Source organism: Metarhizium robertsii (genome assembly GCF_000187425.2).
Source record: "Metarhizium robertsii ARSEF 23 chromosome Unknown MAA_Scf_3, whole genome shotgun sequence".
Lineage (NCBI taxonomy): Eukaryota > Fungi > Ascomycota > Sordariomycetes > Hypocreales > Clavicipitaceae > Metarhizium > Metarhizium robertsii.
The window spans coordinates 1057639-1076704 of record NW_011942171.1 but is presented as its reverse complement, the minus strand read 5'-3'; the positions used below and the strand labels follow the sequence as shown (position 1 = coordinate 1076704).

Here is a 19066-nt window from a genome sequence, read left to right as displayed (position 1 = left end):
TATCCAGGCACATCTCGGCAGGCTATTTAGACACGCCACTACAGTCATTCTGAGTAAAGAGAGGGAGGGTGGCGGCTGCAACGGTACATTATGGCCGTTACGATAGGATGGACGTGCTGATGGTTCGACTTGCACAGCTGGTTGTCGTCGTCACACTCTGAGATGCTATGGGCTACGTCGGTTGGATACCAAAGCGGTGTCCTGCATGGATTGGGCAGTTGAGGCTTGGTGACGCTGCCTTGTTTTGTTGCTTGTCGAAACTGTCCTGCAGATGTGGCGAACAAAAAAAAAAAAAGGCCCCTCTAACAGAGGATATTGTGAGCGAAACCAATAAAAATGACTTTGATTGCGTCAATGTGTAATCATGTGTGACGCCCAGAAAACGCACTCGTCCAATTATGCCATGGTGACATGGTCATCATCCCATTACGCCGTACTAGACCGCCCCCTTCAAGTCCTTCCCTTCCACCAGTGACCACCACAAGAACCGCAACGAAGAAAACCATCACAGGCGAATTCATCGCCGCGTCGTGGGAAAAAACATCCGTGTGGTCATTTACAATCAAGACCGCACGTTAAATTGCCCCGAAAGAGCCTTGTCTCGACGCCATCACGTAGCGAAATGAGCCAAGCCGTTTTCTCCTTTTGCATGCCACACCAATCGAAACAAACGTCAAACATGGCCCCCTCATAATGCCACGTCGTCTGCATCCGCTCCCTGACGGCGGAACACCTTGATCACCCTCATCATCTTGGCCATGCACACGCGGTAACCGTCCAGTCTCTACGCCAAAGCCATGGAAGACGTCCCCGGATGGAACGCAGGTCCACCACGGCGGCAACAGACGTCTCGCGCCGCCGCCGCCGGCCTTCACCTCGCCGCAACGGCGACTTCGCCCTCGCCTCTTCGTCCCAGTAGGTCTCTGGCAGATCTGCGCACGCGCACGATAGATGAACCGCCCCTGCCGCCTCTCCCCCCGAGATTCTACAACCCAGACCTGCCTCCGTCGCCGCCTCCCCCCTACGAGGTTCGCCGGGCCCAGAGCTCGTCTGCCCTCTCGCTCGATGCGTCACTCATCGACGCCGCGGAGCCGGACGCGCCGCCAAAGAAGAAATCCACGCTCGGTCAAAGGATGCACTTCACCATGACCGGCCTCATCAACAACCCCGTCGAGTCAAGCAGCCACTACAGCGTCATCCGCCACTCCTGGCTGCCCGTCATATACAACGGGCCGGACACGTCCGTCTCGGTAACCATCCTGTCGGACGCGCCCCTCCCATCGAACAGGACGCTGTGGCTGCGGCAAAAGGGGCTCCTGGGGAACGTGGGCATGGCGCTCCAGGCAATGACGAGCTCGAGAAGCGACTGGATCGAGGTCACGCCCGCGCAGGAAGCCCAGGTGAAGCACATCCCCGACCAGAAGGAGTGCGTCATCCAGCGCGACCTGGAACGGTTCACGAGAAAAGCGCGGGACAAGCACAAGAGACACGTACCCAGAGAGACGCACATTGTCCGCATCCCGGCCGCAGCAACGGACGGGTACTACTACCTGGTGGTCTGCGGGGGGAAGGATGCCACCAAGGTGCTCTGCAGATGCCCCGTCTTTCGCGTGGCGAGCATGTCCCAGGACGCGGCGGTCGTCCGGGGCGCGAGCCTGAGCACCCTGCCGCTTGAAATTGGCCTCAAGGTCGCCTCCACCGTCGGGACGCTCGTCGCCAAGAAGTACATTGGCGTCGCTGGCGTCGTTGCCGAGAAGAGCGCCGGCAAGTACATGGCCAAACAGTCGGTCAAGAAGGCCGCGACGGTGGCGGCCAAGAGCTACCACGGGCTCGGGGGGCCGGGGATCCAACACGTCGTCAAGGAGAGCTGGAGGCGGCAACGGGCCGCCGGCCCTGCGACGGCCGGGTACACGACCGAGCTGGCCGTCGCCGTCATCGGCTCCGACGACGGCCCCGAGAAGCCGTTCCCCGTCAAGTTCGAGGGCGCGGTGGAACGAGGAACCGGCTCCTCGAGCGCAGAACTGGGCTTTCCGACCGCCAACTTGTCCGGCGTCCCGGACGCCGTCAGGACACCGTTCTCCGGCGTGTTCGCCGCCTGGGCGAGGCTTCTCCCCGGGGGGAGGAACGTACCCGACGGCCTCTCGCCGGACTGGCACCCGGCCGTCGTGACCATTGCGCCTCCCCGCGGCGCCGCACCCGCCGTCGCCCCCAAGAACGGCGTGCGCGTCCATGTCCTCCACGACTTTGACGATGTTGCCTTTTTCGGGGGCAAATTGGCCGTCCTGCTCATGGGGTGGCTGCACCCCGCCGCACCACCGACCGCCTACTCTACAGACGTCGTTGCCCAGCACGCGCTCGACATTGGCACCACGCTGACGAGTCTAGACCGAGACAACTGGTCCCCGGAAAGGACGGTGGCGCGCATCAAGGCGCTCAAGAGCGAGAGGAGCTTGTCGGATCGCCTGGACGGCGTGACGGGCAAGGTGGTCCAGGGCGTCGACAGAATCCCGCTGCACCGCGTGGCCGTACGCAGCCAGTCCGAGGCCATGAGGGACCAGTGCTTCGGCGTGGGGGGCATATGGATACGCAGAGGATACTTGTAGCTTGCGACGTGGAAGCAATGTGTGAATTCAACCCGACTTTTGGCCTGGCCAAGCAAGTGCCCAAGTACATGTCACGACTGTGAAGGGGCAAAAGCGCCCCCTGCCAATTTGTCCAACCAGACCCCATCCACTATGCCTGCTCTGCTTCAATCAGAGGGATTAAGTGCCCAGTATAGTATGAGAATCACTTGAACTACCCCAGTGCCAAATGTACGATTTTCTTCGTATCCAGATGTCCTTAAAGGCACTGCCTACGGACGCTCCACAGCTCCTTCGGCAATCGAGCCTACCCACAACTCACCTGCATCGTTCGTGCGTCCTGCAACGGGGTTGAATGGATATTACGCACATGCTAGATAGGGCGATGACATATCGTGGCGCCGTCACCGCTCTTTTCGCCCTGCCAACTACACATCTATCTAAAAGTATCAATGGTCACGCCCCCCCGTGACGATGCGGCGATGCGGGGAACAGACCTGTTCGCACTTCCTTGCATACCGAGGTACTTACGCATCGATGTTTTGCTTTTTATTTTACCAGAGTACACGGCCCCGTAGCGCTGGATTTAGAAATAGACCGCTTGCGCCAGTGGCCAACATGGAATCACCGCCTACGATGTACACGTACATCCCGGACAAGAACACTAGGCACCAGAAAATACAATGTGCAAAGTCGCAAAGTACATTTCCTATAAAACCATTCCGATTACCCGGACCTGCTGAAATTGGTTCCGTTAAAAAAAACATGTCGCTCAATCCCTAATGCCTTGGAATCCCAACGCTTGACCCAGCGTGCGTGCACCCATGCCCGGCCTCGTTAAACCCAAAGAACAAACTCCAGAGAAAAAGCCCATTATGAATTTTGTTGCCTGACCCAGGTCGTGAAAGCAGTTTGGCCGTAACAATGAAAAAAAAAAAAAAAAAAAGAAAACCATGAATAAAACAAAAGCCCCCTTGACAATGCTCTGTACCCAACGAGTGTCATTCCCACATGATGCCCCCGAAACGCCAAAATCAATTAATTTCAAAACTTTTGAATCTCACAAAAAGCAGATTTGTGCTAAACATTGCTGCTGGGCTGCACTGCGCGTATGCAATGAGCCGAGACAGCCTCCGACGCCGATTTATCCTTGTATTGCTGTGGCGGTGTGCGTCTCTGTTGTCCAGGGGAAACGCTCAGAGATGACATCGCTGGCAGGAGTTCCAGAACAGGATGCTAAAGCTGGCGGCGTAGATCGTCCCATATCTGGAGCCATAGCCGAGGAAATCTTTGGTTCCTGCATCGTCTTCGGGGTTGCTGCGGCGGTGTTGGAAGCTGGAGGGGAGCCGCTCAACGATGGACGGAAGGGCTGCATATGCCCCAAGTTGAGGCTGTGATGCGCAGCTGCACCGGCATGTTGCCGCGGAGCCGGGCTCTCAACTGAGCCGTAGTTGGCCGTTCCGTAATTCGGCCTTTGCGCTTCCTCCATTACTCCACGCTTAAGCGTCCCATCTCTCACAGGTGGGCTCGTCTGCTTCGGGGTAGAACCAAACTATAGCCATTGCCATGACAGTTAGTAAAACACGTCTTTAGTTGGGCATGGTCGATACACAAGCGCGACAAGGGAATTCCAAAGGGGGGGAGGCCAAGCCAGGGGGGCCGAATCCCGCAGACGAGTTGGCGGCTAGGGTGTTGCAGGAGGGTTTTCGTTAAGGTTGAACTGGAGATCGGGAACACATACAAAGCAATACCTGTTGACGAGTTCCTCGTATGAGACGCTTGGTAGACTCGACCTGGGTGAGTCCAACCCACTTGGCGAGCTTCCACTGAATGACAGAGACGTAGGGGATTCAGACCCTCGAACGTTTCTCTTCATGTAGAGAGTATCCTTCTCCTTGTCCTTGGTCTTGGTCTTGGATTGGTTCGAGGTAGTGTCCTTGGCCGCCTTGACAGCAGCGTTGAGAGACGCACCAAAGTCGTAGCGGTTAGAAAAGGCAGCCCCGCTGGGTGACACCACATCATTGGAAAGATTATCACTCGCTAGACTCGAGGAAGACTTTGACTTGAAGCGGAGCCCACCGGCAGAGTCAGACTCGCCAAGGTATTCATGAATAGGCTGATCAAATTTGAAGACGCCATTGGCATTACCGAAAGCATCCAGGGATGCGGGCATAGACAACGGGCGAAGTGTACTTGCGCCACTTTGTCTGCGGTTGCTGCGAGGCAGGCCATTCAGAGGCTTGGAGGCTGCTCCCTGGAAGTTATGCTTACCATTCTGCGGCAAATGTTGTTTCTTGAAATCAACTTGGAAGTTGGTCGAGTTGTTGTTGTCCCAATACTCCTGGCCATTGACCGTGTAACGGATGCAAAAGAAGAGAGTCTTGGACTCTAGGTCGGCCATATCTGACAGCTTAATGGTAAAAGTGAACCGATCACGGGCTTCCGAGCCCTCGCGAGGGCGGATTTCATGACTGTATTCAGCGCTGACTTCCGACACGGTCTTCCAGTAGTCCGTGGTAAAGCGACAGACAACTGCTTTGTGAAACGCCAGATTTGCCACGTTGATGGAGCCCAAGAGGGACTTTTGATCGTTGGATAACCAAACCTTTTCTAACCTCACAGGCATAGTCCTGCGTACAAGAGAGTCGTGGGGAAAATTAGGGGTAGCGAGCTCCCACTCAAAGGGGGGAGTCTTGCCTCCATGGCTGCTCTTGAGAAATGGATATTCCGCGTCGCTGTCGTAAGTTTCAACCGGCGATGATCCAGCGCTTACGGCAAGGGGTCGATCGACTTGCAAGAAGTGGCGTACGTGCTCTAAATGAGAGTCAAAGTGAACAGCCTTCGAGAACACGGGCGTGCCCGGCATACTAGACGGGCGTCGATGACCCCGAAGGGCCGGTCGTACCAATTCGCCAGACTTCTTCCGCACCATCTGGGGTTTGAACCTCAGATCGTCGTCTGCCTCCTCTTCAAAGGCCGCTGAGGAGGTGCTTTGCTTCCCCAATATTGAGGCATGGGGTTCGGTGGCAGAGCGCACGTGTCCGGTTTTTCGCCCACCCATGGGCAACTCGCTCAACGCACTAGTGCTGAAGCTCACGCGTAAACTGGGGGGCATGCCATCTAGTATGTGTTGTGTTTGTGAAGGGGGAGGGGTCGCAGCTTTGGACATTTGACTAACTGCCTCTCTCAGGTCTTTGAGGATAACACGTCGTCGACTCTTGATTTCTGGGGGCTCGTCTTCATCACTTCCAGACGTGGTGGACTCTGGAGGTGAAATCATGGCGCCTTTGGGAATCAATTCCCGCCCGTCGACGGCAGGCGGCGGCGATTGCCGCAGGCTGCCACCCAAATTTAGCATCGTAGGTTTTGTCTCCTTGGAACCATTGGCGGTGGGAGATGTTGCCGGAGCGGGACTGATCGTAGTAACTGACTGTGTGCGTCGATGCTTATTCAGGTAAGATGCGGAACGAGGGAGAGACGGCCTGGGACCGGACTGGAAGGACGAGCGACGGCTCACATCAGGTGAGTTTGACACTGAGGAGGCAGGTGATCGATGTGAAGGCGGAGTGTAAGGCATTCCCAATTCGGGCACACCTGGCACAACTTATGATGGGAAAATGTAGGCTTCTCAGCTATGTTTGATGTAGATTGAGTGGCAATCTCAAGCGCATTGATCTAATGCATGCAAGGAAAAAGATACAGTGCAAGATCAAGTGAGATCAAAGGGGAGGGGTATCGATGAAAAGCAAGAAGATTATAGTGATGCTGTTGGGACATTCATGTTAGCCAATGATTGTGATCCATGTTGAATAAAGGGTGATAGAAAGGCAAAAATCATGTTGCGAGCTCGAGAACTAGGGTCTGGGGGACGAACGAGGACCTGCTGAAGAAGCTCATGAGGACAAGGACAGGAACAAACTCACCAGCACGCTTAGGAATATAACGGTTCCTGTGGCTCCTTTGGTTCCTTTGGTACAATGCGTCGGCAACAGTATACTCTGGCAATATTCCAGCAACAGAGTAGAGACTGAGGAAGCAAGGGAGGCAGGAACCAACTTCCAGGGATGGAACGGATGAAAAGAGAAGACTGCCAATCGAGCAGATGGATGAACGCCAGCAGATCCCAACAGAGCAGCTAAGGGTATACTGCAAAGCGCTGGTTAGGGCGACGACATGAAGCCCTGTCGACGCAGGAATGACGAGAGGCTCGTTTATCGTCGTGGGTCCCGGTTGCGGTTGAAGCGAGTAAGAATCGACCGAAATCCACCACTTTGCGTCAAGGCCGGTATCAAATCAATCGACCAACCAACCAACTCGATACTGTGTCTCAACACAGGGCCGTGGGCCTCGAGAGCGAGGGATCAGAGGAAAGCTTTTGAAAGAGACAAAAAGCGATTGTGAAGCAGAAAAAGCAGGAAGGGCCGGCAAAGGAGGTGGGGAGGAGGATGGTTTTCATTGAAAGCGATGCCCATGGCATAGCATGGCGTTAGCACTTGGGTGGACTGACGCACAGTCTTCCCTGCTTGGCCCGGACACAGCGGACCAGACTAGCCCGGTAGACTAGACGAGGGCATCTGGACTTTGGGGACCGGGGTCAAGACTGAACTGGTGGGCTGAGGCTTGGGGCAAAACGGGGGGGCGTGTGGTTGCGATTTGCACGGAGTACTCGCAGTCTAGTAGTAATACTAGCAGTAGCAGTTCACTTGTTGAGACGGGCTTTCTTTGTTGCCAATGGATGGCTGATGCTGGAGGACGGTCGGAGAGCGGGGTGCCGCATCTAAATTATCAGTAAAGGTCAAATCAAATGACCATGTTGACGCTGATGATCTCGCGGCGCTTCAAAACTATCACAGACCGTTGAAGTTAGCGGATGGCATCTTACAACCTGGAACGTTACCAACGCAGTCAAGCACCGCCTCATGTATCATCACCGGATGACAAGGCAACTGCCTCTAGAGAATTGACTTTCCAACGTGCCCATGTAAAACGTCAGATGTAGCCTTTGCGCACTCTTGTCCACGGTAGACTGTGGCGTGCTACGAGGCAAAACTATCACCATGGTAGAGCCGGAGCCGCCACCAAGCATCGGATCCCGGATCCCAACAACTCGAGGCGGAATTTTAAGCATATTGCGGGTCATCGCATATAGATGGTAGATAACAACGGTGGTCTTGGCGCAAGTTGATAAATGATGGTAGCATGCTCCGTACAGCAACTGCACACCGACTGCATCTGCAATTGTACATTACTACTACGGTAGTGTTGTAGTATCAATCGTCTGAGCCCGAGCTTTTTTGTCTTCCGGGCTGCTCTCTGGCTGAGACCAATCCAGTGCCTCTTTGGGTTTGATGAGCTGCAAGTCGCCAACTTGGAATGCGGCTCAGACCGGGGGAAGCCTCTGACGCATGATTGGAGCCAAGGCCCAAGGCCGTCCTCTTCTGACTAGGAATAGACTGAACTGCAGCATGCTCTGGTCACCAACCTGTCCACTCAACGTATCGGTATGCGCCGCGAGCGGAGAAAATCCTGCAGGCTTGGGTGTGGGCAGGGTGATGCCGTGCAGAGACAGCGCGGGCGACCTGCTATGGTAACGTACAAACGGTAGAGCGCTTGAGGCTTGAGACTCGGCGGACCTGGTTCGGAATACGGAGTCGTGCCCGCCTGCATCTCTTGCGTGTGCTTGCGTTTCTGTTCGTATGCCGGCACGGTGGAGAGGCACAATGTCATCGTCGATCCACGAGCGGAGATTCCGGGGCGTTTTGGCCGTGAAACATATGATAAACTTGGCAACTGGTTACTGTGCCCCCGTGAGTTAATTGCTGGGAATGATAATAAATCATCCTGGTTTGCTTGGCCATGCTCATCCACCCCTCGCCAGTCTGTTTCGAAATCCTCGTCCTAGTCACTCTCGTGGCCACGGGCCTTGCATGATGGGATTGCAACCGAGAAATGGGGAAAGTCCGTAGCACTACGATACTGATAAGCCACATACCTGGTGTGGCTGTGATGCTAGACTGGCCCCGGACTTCTTCAAACGATCGTCATCGAAGAAGCATCAGTCGGTTTGCGTCTTTGTGCCTGTGCGACTCCTGAGCGTTGTGCACGAGAGCCAAGTCGGCCGTCAGGTTTTTTTTTTCCGACATATCAGGCTTATCTGTGAGGGAAAATGAGAAATGGCACTTGCACCTGCCTTTGGGTGCTTATTCCCGTCCTCGCTTTGCAAATACTCCCGACGTTGCGAGGAAGGAGCGACAACTGGAAAGCCCCCCCACCTGGCAGCCCCTAAAAAACTCTTCTGGATGCCATCTTCCCATCCTCAAGCCACCCGTTTCCGCACCACGCCCATGCGTCCCGTTTGATGACCGTCCTCTCGTCTCTCGTATCGGATTATATTGCATGGACTTTTGACAAGACTCGCCACACTGTCATTTCCCGATCATGTACATGTGTTGCTTCCGGGCGGCATGCCGCAGATGGGACGACAAAAAAAACCCGCAACCCTGTGAATGCGCGAGAAACACGGCGACATGTCCTCCGTCCTCCATCCTCCATCTCCATCCTCCGTAGACGGGAAGCCGGCCCAGGTGGGTATTGCAATCCAGTCTATCAACGCTAGTTTGATGGCTAATGTGTTGCTGTCATGACACGACCAACGGCATGCCGTCTGGCGATTGTCTTGTGGTGGCGTTTTCCTACCGACAGAATAGCATTCGACATCTCCGCGCCTCAGATGTCAGCCAATCCTTGACGAGAACCACCACACACGCCACCATTGGCACAACCACATCAATCCTCACCGTTTTTCACGCCGTGCAACCAACTCGGGACGTTTGGAGCCGCAGGCAAACTTGCATAACAACGCCGGCCGCACTCTGCTACGCTAGCTGGGAGCGATTGCGGACCTCATTCATGATGCTCGCCTCGCATGCCTTCATCCTCTTTGAATGAGATGTTGGGGGTAAAAAAGATGATGTTTTATAAAGAGAATGAGAGGGAGGGCAAGGGCGTAGGAAATGCACTATATACATGATTTCTGCCTCTTGGTTCCGAAGTGACAGTCTTCATATTCTCTTTCCTGAAGACGCAAGTTATTATAGTCACTCATCACCTAACAACTTTCCACTTCATATTCACACATGCATCAAAAGCGAAAAGGTTCTCAACCCCGAGCCGCGCAAAAGCACCAGCTATTACATCGAAGCATCGGCGGTGCACTGATAAGCAGAACCGAAAGAAAGTTGCTAGCGCGACGGCCTCGCCTAGTGGATCTGGGCTATAGCTTGGCACCAGAATTGCCCATTGCTCATGGCCCATGGATGCCGGCTTAGACTTGGTGTGGTGGGTATCCGAATTTTTACTCTTCGCTTGCCAATGCTTTTTTTCCTTCTCTGGCACCGTCTCCCTAGTGCCTCAGTGACTAAAGAGACAGGAGGTATTCCAGTTGAGCATCTTCGACCGAATAGCTTCCCACTTCTGTCTGCGTGGATTATGGTGTGACGGGAAGACTTGCAAGAACGCGGGCCTTGCAGTGTGACATCAAAGGACTCGACTAGGGGGAACGGCCATTTGCGGTTCCCTCAACCGTTGCTTTATTGCCGCTGCTCAGATTTTCAGTACTATTCCATTTATTCAATCATCGAAATGTGCCTCAACAACCGGGAATCCCGTTTTTTTTTTTTTTGCTGTACATGGGTCAATGACCAGACGCGAAAGACTATATTACGTACAACGCATATCTGTTCGCAGGAGGTCACGATACCCCTGCGGCCTTGCGCATCACAGCGTACTCCCTTGCTCGATCTAGCTTATTACCGAACATCCACTCTACAGCACTGTGACGTCGTCGATGAGCCCACGGGCCCAGCATTTAGAAACATGGACGACAAAGAACACTTATGGCCATATCTGGCAACTTTCCAGGCCACAAAATCATCTAGTAAGACAGCTTTGAGATATAATGAAAAAAAAAGAGTACCAAGTCAGAGGCCTGCTCTTCATTGGAGGACCGAGATAACATACTTGTATGTACATGCGAATACAACCTACACAGGAGCCTCCGGGGAAGATGAGACGGCACAAACCATCTTACAGTGGAGCGGACTAAAAGGCCCATTGCCTCGCCTCCCATGCCTGTTCTTGTCTGGACAATATTGCTAAGGTGGGCCGCGTGCTTATGCATGTTCTTCAAAATCTCGATGTCATTTCATGGTAAAATGCAGGGGCCTCATCGATGAAGCACCGAAGCGCACGAATTTGGTTTTAGAGGGAGGATGCAGAGCAATTAGGCGTTCAAATTGGTAAGCTTTGCAGCATTGGATTTTTCATCGCCAACATTTTGGCAAGATAAAAATGACCACATGGAGTATCGCAAATTGACAATCACGCAACTTGGTCAACGCACAGGTCGATATGGTCACCACGGTCTCTGGCAAAACTCGTGCTACTATTTCTAGGCGGATGATAACAAAGCTTGCTTGCTAGGAATCAATGTCCATCAAGGTGTGATTGCAGGGCATGATAGGTATTCATCACGCACCTTTTGAAAAAATTTCGGCTGTGCTTTATCTACCAGGAGCTGGCTTTTCTTATGTAAATGGCATTCAATACATGCTACACAGCTGTCAGTTCGTCGTCCTTCAACTTGACGATGTGGTCCGCGACCCGGCCGTGTCCAGATTCGGCCAACTTTGTTCGCCTTCAACTGAGAAGGTCGGGCCAGAGATAAGAACAGACACCCCCTGTCATGGGTCAGGGTTACCTTGATCTAATGGGCCGTTGCTGAGGTGGAGCGTCAGCCACTGATAGGGCAGGGGTTGAGTCAATGTTGAAAAAGGGATACTAGTACATAGACTAACAACTTAAGCCCTACTAAGTGCTCGCAGTTGGAAGCGTTGGCGGAAGGCTGTGATAATGCAAGTAACATCTCCACAGGCTTCCACGGTCACAGGATGGGGCATGGGGGAGCGGGGGAGGAGCAACGTCAGTTCAAACACTTGAAGCACAACGAGCAAATCAGCCAAGGGGTTACTGTGCTAACCTAGCGGATGGACATGGCTGTGGTCGGTGAGCTCAAACATTCAGTGCTACTTGATGAGTAACATCTGGAAGGCCGGCTCCGCGACGGTGGATGTGACAGAGACGAATGGCTCCCAAGTTCCAACCGCCGTGTTGAACAGGGGCATGATGGTTCTGAAAACTCTCCTGGTCGTTGCGCGCTCGGCTTCTTCCTGGGGAATGGGCTCATGTCAACCCATCTTGCGGGCCGTGCAAAGAAGTGGTTGGGGGAAAAACTCGAACTGCAACTACAAACTAGGTGCAAAACTCATCAGAGAAGTGGCAACGCATTTTGGTACCCACCGCCGGCGCCCTCGGTGGCGACTTGCCGGGATGTCAATGAAAGCCAGGGACTGCATGCGGTTTCGAGACTCGATGCTATTCTGGGTAGGAGATGTCGTTGAAGGCCGTTGAGGGTACTCGGCATGCCGTGCAGGTGCGAGGATGCTGGTTACAAGCATTGCCATGAAGACATGCTGCGTTGCCAACTCGGTGATACACGGAGCACAGCAGCCAATGCCTCCCAGCCAAGATGCAACAACCATGGCAGCAACAGAGATTGGCATGCCGCTAGGAGACTTCCGTGGTTGGCGCGGGCGGCATCGCGAACAAGTTGAAGCTAAAATAGTGCGGTCCCGGCTCCCGCGAGGTGGACGCCATTTTCCTCAGCTCGTCAACAAAGCGCAAATTGTGCTTTTTTGACATCGATTCGGTCCTCTCCAACTGTTCAAGTCGAGCAAGTCGGGATATTTTGGTGGGCAGCAGCATGCCTAGTTCTGTAGCACTTGTCTTGCATTGACGGGTGGCGGGTTACGAAACACGAATTGATGCGCGTCAACTGTATCGCCGGGAAACCGTTCAACGTATGCCCTGGCGACCTTGGTCAAAAGCGTTGTATTACTTTCCCATGGACCCTTGGGAAGTCAATCACCTTGGTGTGTTGTGCGCCACAAGGGTCTTCCTGGAGTTTGACAAGGCTCGAATCTGGGGCACGTTGGTCGTCGTGGTGTTGAAGGTGGCGAATTTCTCGGCCGGTCAAGAAATCTCGCAGCTCCAAACCTGATGGTGCCCCAACAATGCAACTCAACCAAGCAACAGTTTGGTCTTGTGCATCATGCCTGTTTGGTTATGTCTGGGCTCAATGTGGCTGCACCATGGCGCAGAGAATGGAACATTGCCTCTCTTCCATGGCCATGTGTAGCCCGCTGCAAACGGACAAACCCCCTGGAATCCTCCCTTGCTGCAGAGCATTACCCTCCCGGGTAGGTCGGGGTCATATCAATTGACACGGCACGAACATCTGTCTACCTAGGTAGCTGGTGTGCCGCTGAGCTAAGCTTCTCATGGATGCAGTTCACAACTCCATATATAGTCCTTCTGCTGTACAAGCAAACAACGGCCTGGATAACTCCTCAGTTCAAGCCTAAAAACAGAAGAATCGCGTCCCTCTTACATGAACCATAAAAGCAGTTTGGCATCGCTACACAGGCTTGAACATTCTTGGCAAAGCTTGAGGGGTAAGGGGAAAAAAGGACGTGCAAAACAGCCACGGACACTATATCTCCGCCTTCAGTATGGGCATCGTCCGACAATGTCAGTGTGGCTGAATTCTAACGACCGCCGGCTACGACGCTAATGGATTTTTTGTGGCAGCTGTGCCGCAGTAGCATCCGGCCGGACTTTGCTCTTTCAAGCTGCGGTTACTTATCGCTTCCCGGTGACTGACTTGGACCGCCTGACGAATGGTGCCAGTGCCAGGCATCGTGCCTCTGGGCGGTGGTGAAGCCTTACATAGTAGCCTCAGCCTGCCCCAACCCTTGAGTGCCCTTGTTTGAAGCTCGCATGGGGTTGAGAAAAAAGCGGCCAGCGTCCAACCGCCGTTGCATACGAACCTGGGAGAAGCACATGCAAATGCTGTGGTGGCGGATATGGGGTACATGAAGCAACGAGTTGTACAATGTCGGCTAGCTGCAACAACTCACATCTGCCGCGGTCTTGTTGTTGTCTCCCCCTCAACAGATAACGACCGCCTCCCCATTTCATTCGTTTCTCGCGTCCATCCCTTGCTCGCCGTATGCAGGTTAATGCCAGTATGACAAGACGGGGTGGGCTGTACGTGGCCGAAGATCAACTGCCTCGTATACGTCTACTTTTGCCCTTGGTCGGGTACACGGCAAATGAAGGATTTTGGCTGGAAATGGAACCCTTCTTTTCATCATGACGGCCGGCTGATCCTTGGCAGGCGTGGTAGCATACGTTGTCGAGGCAAAATGGCTTCAACACGGACGCAGACGAGAAAATCTCTAGGGTAGTGGTCTGGCCTGCAAATCTCAGCAGTTCTCAATGGCCCATCTTTGCTGGCTATTTGTGCCAAAATGGCCATGTCCCCGCCGGCTTCATATCGCAGTTGTTATAGAGATGGCTCTATTATTGAAAGCTCTAACCCTCCTTTTGGCAGCGCGTCCAACGAGTGTCCTTGTAACTAGGGCGAAGAGTACTGGGCAACAACCTCAGGTAGCTAGTTCTTACCTATTATACTGATATGAAGAGCCCTGGACATAGCTCTAAATCGATGCAAAAAGGAAGGTTCATCGATCGTTGCTACTGCCGATGCAGATTAGATGGGTATCCACGGGTGCTTCACCATGCAAACACTCGAGTTCAACGGGTCGCCTCGTCATATCCACGCACCGGCTGCCGCCCCTGGGAAAGGGTTTACCACGGCGAAAAGTATATCTGCCATTTTTGTTGGTCTCTGGCTTCTCTTGAAAGAAGCGTGACCAGGAAAGCCGTTTTGGGAGCCCACGGCCGCTTCATGCCTGTGGCACTCGAGTCAATTTAGACCGAACCGAATGGCTCTCTCTTATCATCCAGGTCGCATAGTCTTGGAGAGACGACGATGTCAGCCTCGCGGAAGTAAGCCCCCCACGCCTTGGCCGCGTAGTCTAACAGGGTGTGGATATCCCAAACGTGGCCAGTTCCTCAATCGCACTTGTCTTGGAAGATTAACATTGGCGTTGGACAGATCCGATGCAGCGTTGTCACACATAGGCTCTCTGGGTCTGGTTGGCGGTACATACTGCTGCAGTGCCCTCGCGGCTGTTGACGCTGCCTCCATCTGTGTATATAAGAATGGCATTTGGCTCACTGTCGATGCTATCCTGTGTTTGTCTGGTGGCTTCTCGGCGTTTTCGGACCTGTCTACCATTTTGAGACGACGTGCGGGGAGGTTGATCCGATTCCTCTGATGTTTGTCCTCTATGGCCTTGTGTATCGCCTCGCGCTGTCTTGGACCGGCCCATGTTGTGAATCTTGTCCCCAGGCTCTATTATGCTTCCAGACTTGATACTCGTTTCGACATCCAGGGCCGGTAGCCCTTGCCCATGCTCCCGCGTTTTGACGTGTATGCCATGATTCGCGTTCTCTAGTTGGCGTCGGAACACACAGAGCATGTGCACATGATTTGAGGCACAGCGCGTCTTGGTAAATCTTGAATGTTGAAGAGCGAGGTCCATGTCGAGCTGCCCAGCTCGGGGCTGGGGTTGTCTTGTAGTCACGCTTCACCTTGATCAGCTGCTGGATGGCACGTGAAAGTATGCCACCATGAATGTATTCCATATGGCTACCGAGTATTAATTTCAAATTTACCTTTCGGCTCGTATTGACAAGTACACTCTTGTAAACTTGGGAATTCGTGTCACAGGCTGGCTGGAAACAGCATTTACCATTTCCCGCCACAACACCTCTGCCGTACATAAACTAGTAGCTGCCAGAGGCCTTCTATCTCTGCCGTGTCGTCGAAACAAGACACAGCCGTCAAGGGTCTGGCCTAGCTTTGGTCCGACGTAGCCTGATTTTTCTTGGGCTTGGCGCCGGGATTCGTGAACCATTCCCATTTCTCCCCCTCGATCTCATCGAGAGCACCCCAAGTATGGCGGGCGATTCACCGTTGCGCACTGCTGCTGGGCATTTATCCTAGTTAAGTGAACCCTGCAGCCCGAGTTGGAAATTGGAATACAAGTTGTTGTGAACACGAGACGGCATCCATATAGTATCCAAGTAAACAGTAATAGTAGAAATACCTCGTCCCTGAAGATTATGTTATACTCGCCAACTATCTAGGCACACATGGCTCACTTGGTCTCATCGCGAGCGTCGTCGGCATAGTAAGTACCAAGTACCGCATTTGCGACTGCCACATCAACAACGAAGAAATTATCGACAGCGGCAACGCCCAATGTTTACATATCCTAATGACTCACCTCTCTTTCTCAGAGGACTCGTATCGCTCTTGGGCAGTCTAATTGGCCTGGTCTCAATCGACGGCAAGTCGCCGCAAAATGGAATCTTGTACTGCCACAGCGCCAAACTCCCCGTGACGTACGGAACGCTCTGCACCCGCGAGATAGTCCTGGTCGCCGATATGACAGGTGTGCGTGCCAGCGGAAGACGAAAAGCTGACCGTGGCGACAACTTCCTAGCAAAGAAAGAGCGGACGGGTTGAATTTCCAACCCCTCAAGGAGATTTGGTTACCAGGCAGCGAGTAATGTATTGGGGGGTGGAGGCTTCCCGGGAAAGGATAGTGTAGGGGAGGGAATCCTATCCGCGTCTGTGAGGGCCTTTCTTGGAGGTTTTGGTGTAAGTAAGATGAGAAGACGAAATGGATCAAAGGCTTGTTGCGGTTTCCTCTCCTGTTTTGATGATAACCATTTCAACTACCGTCAAATCATCATGATACCTAGGGAGCAGGGCATGGGAATAACTCGCTTCGTAATAATAATCTGTTTCTTTCAGGCTGGCAAAATACTCTTTTGTAAATAGCTCGAGGTTGAAGCACCCCTTTCAGAGAACTATACTCAATCATGTCGCCATAAATGCTTTCGTTTGCAATCTTCTGCGACTGGCGCACGCGGCCCTGTTCAAATAGCATAGCTAGCTGGAGCGAGCTGATTCGCAGCACTCATAGATACTCGTTGGAGGTGGCCAAACGACAAATCCAACCAACTAACTTTGTTTTGTGTCTCGAGCATCGGCGTCGTCGTTTGTAGATGAGTTGGCGTTACCGTTCCCAGGGAGTACAGTTGTACACTTGTTTTCGACCCAGACGGCCTTGGGCTGGTTGCTGGAAGTTGCTGGGATGCCGTGTCTGCCGGTTGCGCCTTGGACTAGGTGAAGCCGGGCCAGATGTTCCCACGGCTGCTGTTAGAGAAAACTGCGGTGTGCTTCTGCCGCATCTCTCGACGCATAGGCAGAAATACCGCCAGGTAGGAGCTTTCGACCTAGATTAAAATAGAGTAGTTACATTTGCCCCGTTTCAGAAATCAGGCATATCCTGCCCTTGGATCTAGGAGGAAGGCTTTGGTGCAAAGGCTGGCGTGGGCAAGGTCTCATTGTGGCAAAATATCTCTTAGGCCTGGCGACACGGGACCAAGAGTTGAACCCATATGGATAGGAGCTCTGAGTAAGACCATTGTCAGTCTTGCATGACATCACTTTACATTGCGCTCACTCAAATGAGCATCTTATACGGAGTTATACCACGTGAATTCCTTGAAAAAAATCCAACTGTATTTCTATTCTGGACAAAACAACCAGCCCCTAAACGCGGGGTTTCTTACTCGCCATGTACAGGGGGACCGGCGTAGTTCTTGTGACCCCAGACCCAGTACCAGATACCTGAGATGGCAACGGCCGCGACGAATACTGCAGGAGCGTAGTTGACAGTGGTGGCTTGGACGGGGATAGCCGAGGGCATGCAGAAGAGCGGAAGCGCAAGGGCGGACCAAGCTACACGATGCAGGATTAGCATGGACATTTCCCAGAGGCGGAAACAGGCCACGATGAACGGCGACGACTTACAAATAGCAATAATGTTGGCAGCGTATCCGAATCTGCCCAGCGAGAACTTGGCCGCCTTGACGGCCTTGCGACCATCCAGCAGGCTAATGACGATTGGGCAGGCGTACGAGGCAGTAAGCGAAATGACACCAACACCCGAGAAGGCATTGAAGGCGGCCGAGGATCCAAAGTAGATCAGACCAAGCACAATCTCAACAATCATGCAGAGCATCATGGCGTTCAGAGGGACATCGAGAGTGTGGTTGACCTTCATCCAGATCTTGGATCCGGGCACGGCACCGTCACGGGAAAACGCCCAGGCGCAGCGGGAAGAGGCAGTCGTGCAGCCGATGCCACAAATGAGAGCAAGCACCATGATTGGGAACAAGAGTCCAAAAGCACCGCCAGAGTTTCCAATGGCAGACTTGATAATAGGGGGCACGGGTTGACCAGAGGCAAGGCTGGCGAGCATGGTGAGATCGGGGAGGACAAAGACGAGCGGGATGAGGAAGAGCAAGCCGGCAACAGTGTTGATGCCAATGGTGGCAACCATGGCCTTGGGAACCTGAGTCGCAGGGTGCTGGACTTCTTCACACATGCTGCACAAACAAGTCAGCGGAAGGAAATGGGGTAAAGGAGTCACGGGCAGGGGCAGTTCTCACGAGATAATCATTCCGGTTGAAGAGGTCGCATATCCTGCATGCAATAGACCAACCATGTATGACCACCCGTCGGGCCAACCCGAGTTGTTCTCAAAGTAGGTGAAGACCCATTTGGCATCGTGGCGACCATTCTTGGCAATGGCAAGCACGCAGACCATGATGGCAATGACACCGGCAAAGGTCCAGAAGATGGCGGCAGTCTGGCAGCAATGGCATATTAGCGCGGTACTGGGACAATGGTTGGCACCTATGCTCTTTGACGGTCTACTTACATCAATCCAGGGAAGCCACTTGTTGCCGAGGGCAGAGACGGCGTTGCACAGAAGAGTGATGCCGAGGAAGATGAGGAAGACTTGGTAAGGCTTGCCCTCCAGAACCGGGTGGTCGTCGTCTTGGGCAAAGACGTTGACGCACGAGACGAAGAACAGAGTGGTACCAAAGTTGACGGCCAGGGTAATGGTGATGTTGCCGACCAGGTATGCCCAGCCGCAGATCCAACTAGCAATCCTACGCCATTTAGCGGGCGCAAGCATAAAAGCCTGGTAGTAGACACCTCCGGCGGTAGGGTAGACACTGGTGATTTCACCCAGAGACGCGGCGACGCAGACAATAATGGCCGAGACAGCAACCCAGCCCCAGATGATGTCGACGGGACCGCCGCCGGTTATGGGGTAGACAAGGGTGGTTGCGAGACCGTAGGGAATTGAAGCCAGCACAAAGGACATGAAGGCAACCTGGAAAGTCGATCGGTTTCGCGACAACTCGGGCTTGTACCCGAGGTTCTCGAGGATCTGGTCGGCAGAGTCATTCTCGTGCGAAAGGCGCAGATGCTGGTCGGCCTTGTTGTCGACGTCGGACGGACTGCCGTGCGAGTCCCGCTTGGTGAGCGTCATGGCGAGAGCAGTTTTGGCGGGGCAATCGGTTGGGTG

At 53.5% G+C, this 19066-nt stretch overlaps 4 protein-coding genes across 4 annotated transcripts; 1 reads left to right on the top strand and 3 right to left on the bottom strand.

Annotated features, from left to right (window-relative positions):
- Positions 1-797: 797 nt before the first annotated feature.
- On the top strand, positions 798-2603 carry MAA_00487 (LipA and NB-ARC domain protein; the record flags this gene model as incomplete). The annotated part of the gene is made up of 1 exon (XM_007818485.1): positions 798-2603. The coding sequence occupies one exon, from the start codon at positions 798-800 to the stop codon at positions 2601-2603; it is 1806 nt and encodes a 601-aa protein (XP_007816676.1).
- Positions 2604-3726: 1123 nt separating this feature from the next.
- On the bottom strand, positions 3727-6159 carry MAA_00486 (carbohydrate-binding module family 21; the record flags this gene model as incomplete). Its single annotated transcript, XM_007818484.1, has 2 exons — positions 3727-4134; positions 4324-6159. The coding sequence occupies 2 exons, from the start codon at positions 6157-6159 to the stop codon at positions 3727-3729; spliced, it is 2244 nt and encodes a 747-aa protein (XP_007816675.1).
- An 8518-nt stretch (positions 6160-14677) lies between these two features.
- MAA_00485 (uncharacterized protein) lies at positions 14678-15151 on the bottom strand (the record flags this gene model as incomplete). The annotated part of the gene is made up of 1 exon (XM_007818483.1): positions 14678-15151. One exon carries the CDS (start codon positions 15149-15151, stop codon positions 14678-14680), a length of 474 nt encoding a protein of 157 aa, XP_007816674.1.
- A 2100-nt stretch (positions 15152-17251) lies between these two features.
- MAA_10930 (Ribonuclease H-like protein) lies at positions 17252-19030 on the bottom strand (the record flags this gene model as incomplete). Its single annotated transcript, XM_011412876.1, has 4 exons — positions 17252-17424; positions 17497-18074; positions 18138-18337; positions 18410-19030. The coding sequence occupies 4 exons, from the start codon at positions 19028-19030 to the stop codon at positions 17252-17254; spliced, it is 1572 nt and encodes a 523-aa protein (XP_011411178.1).
- Positions 19031-19066: the final 36 nt, after the last annotated feature.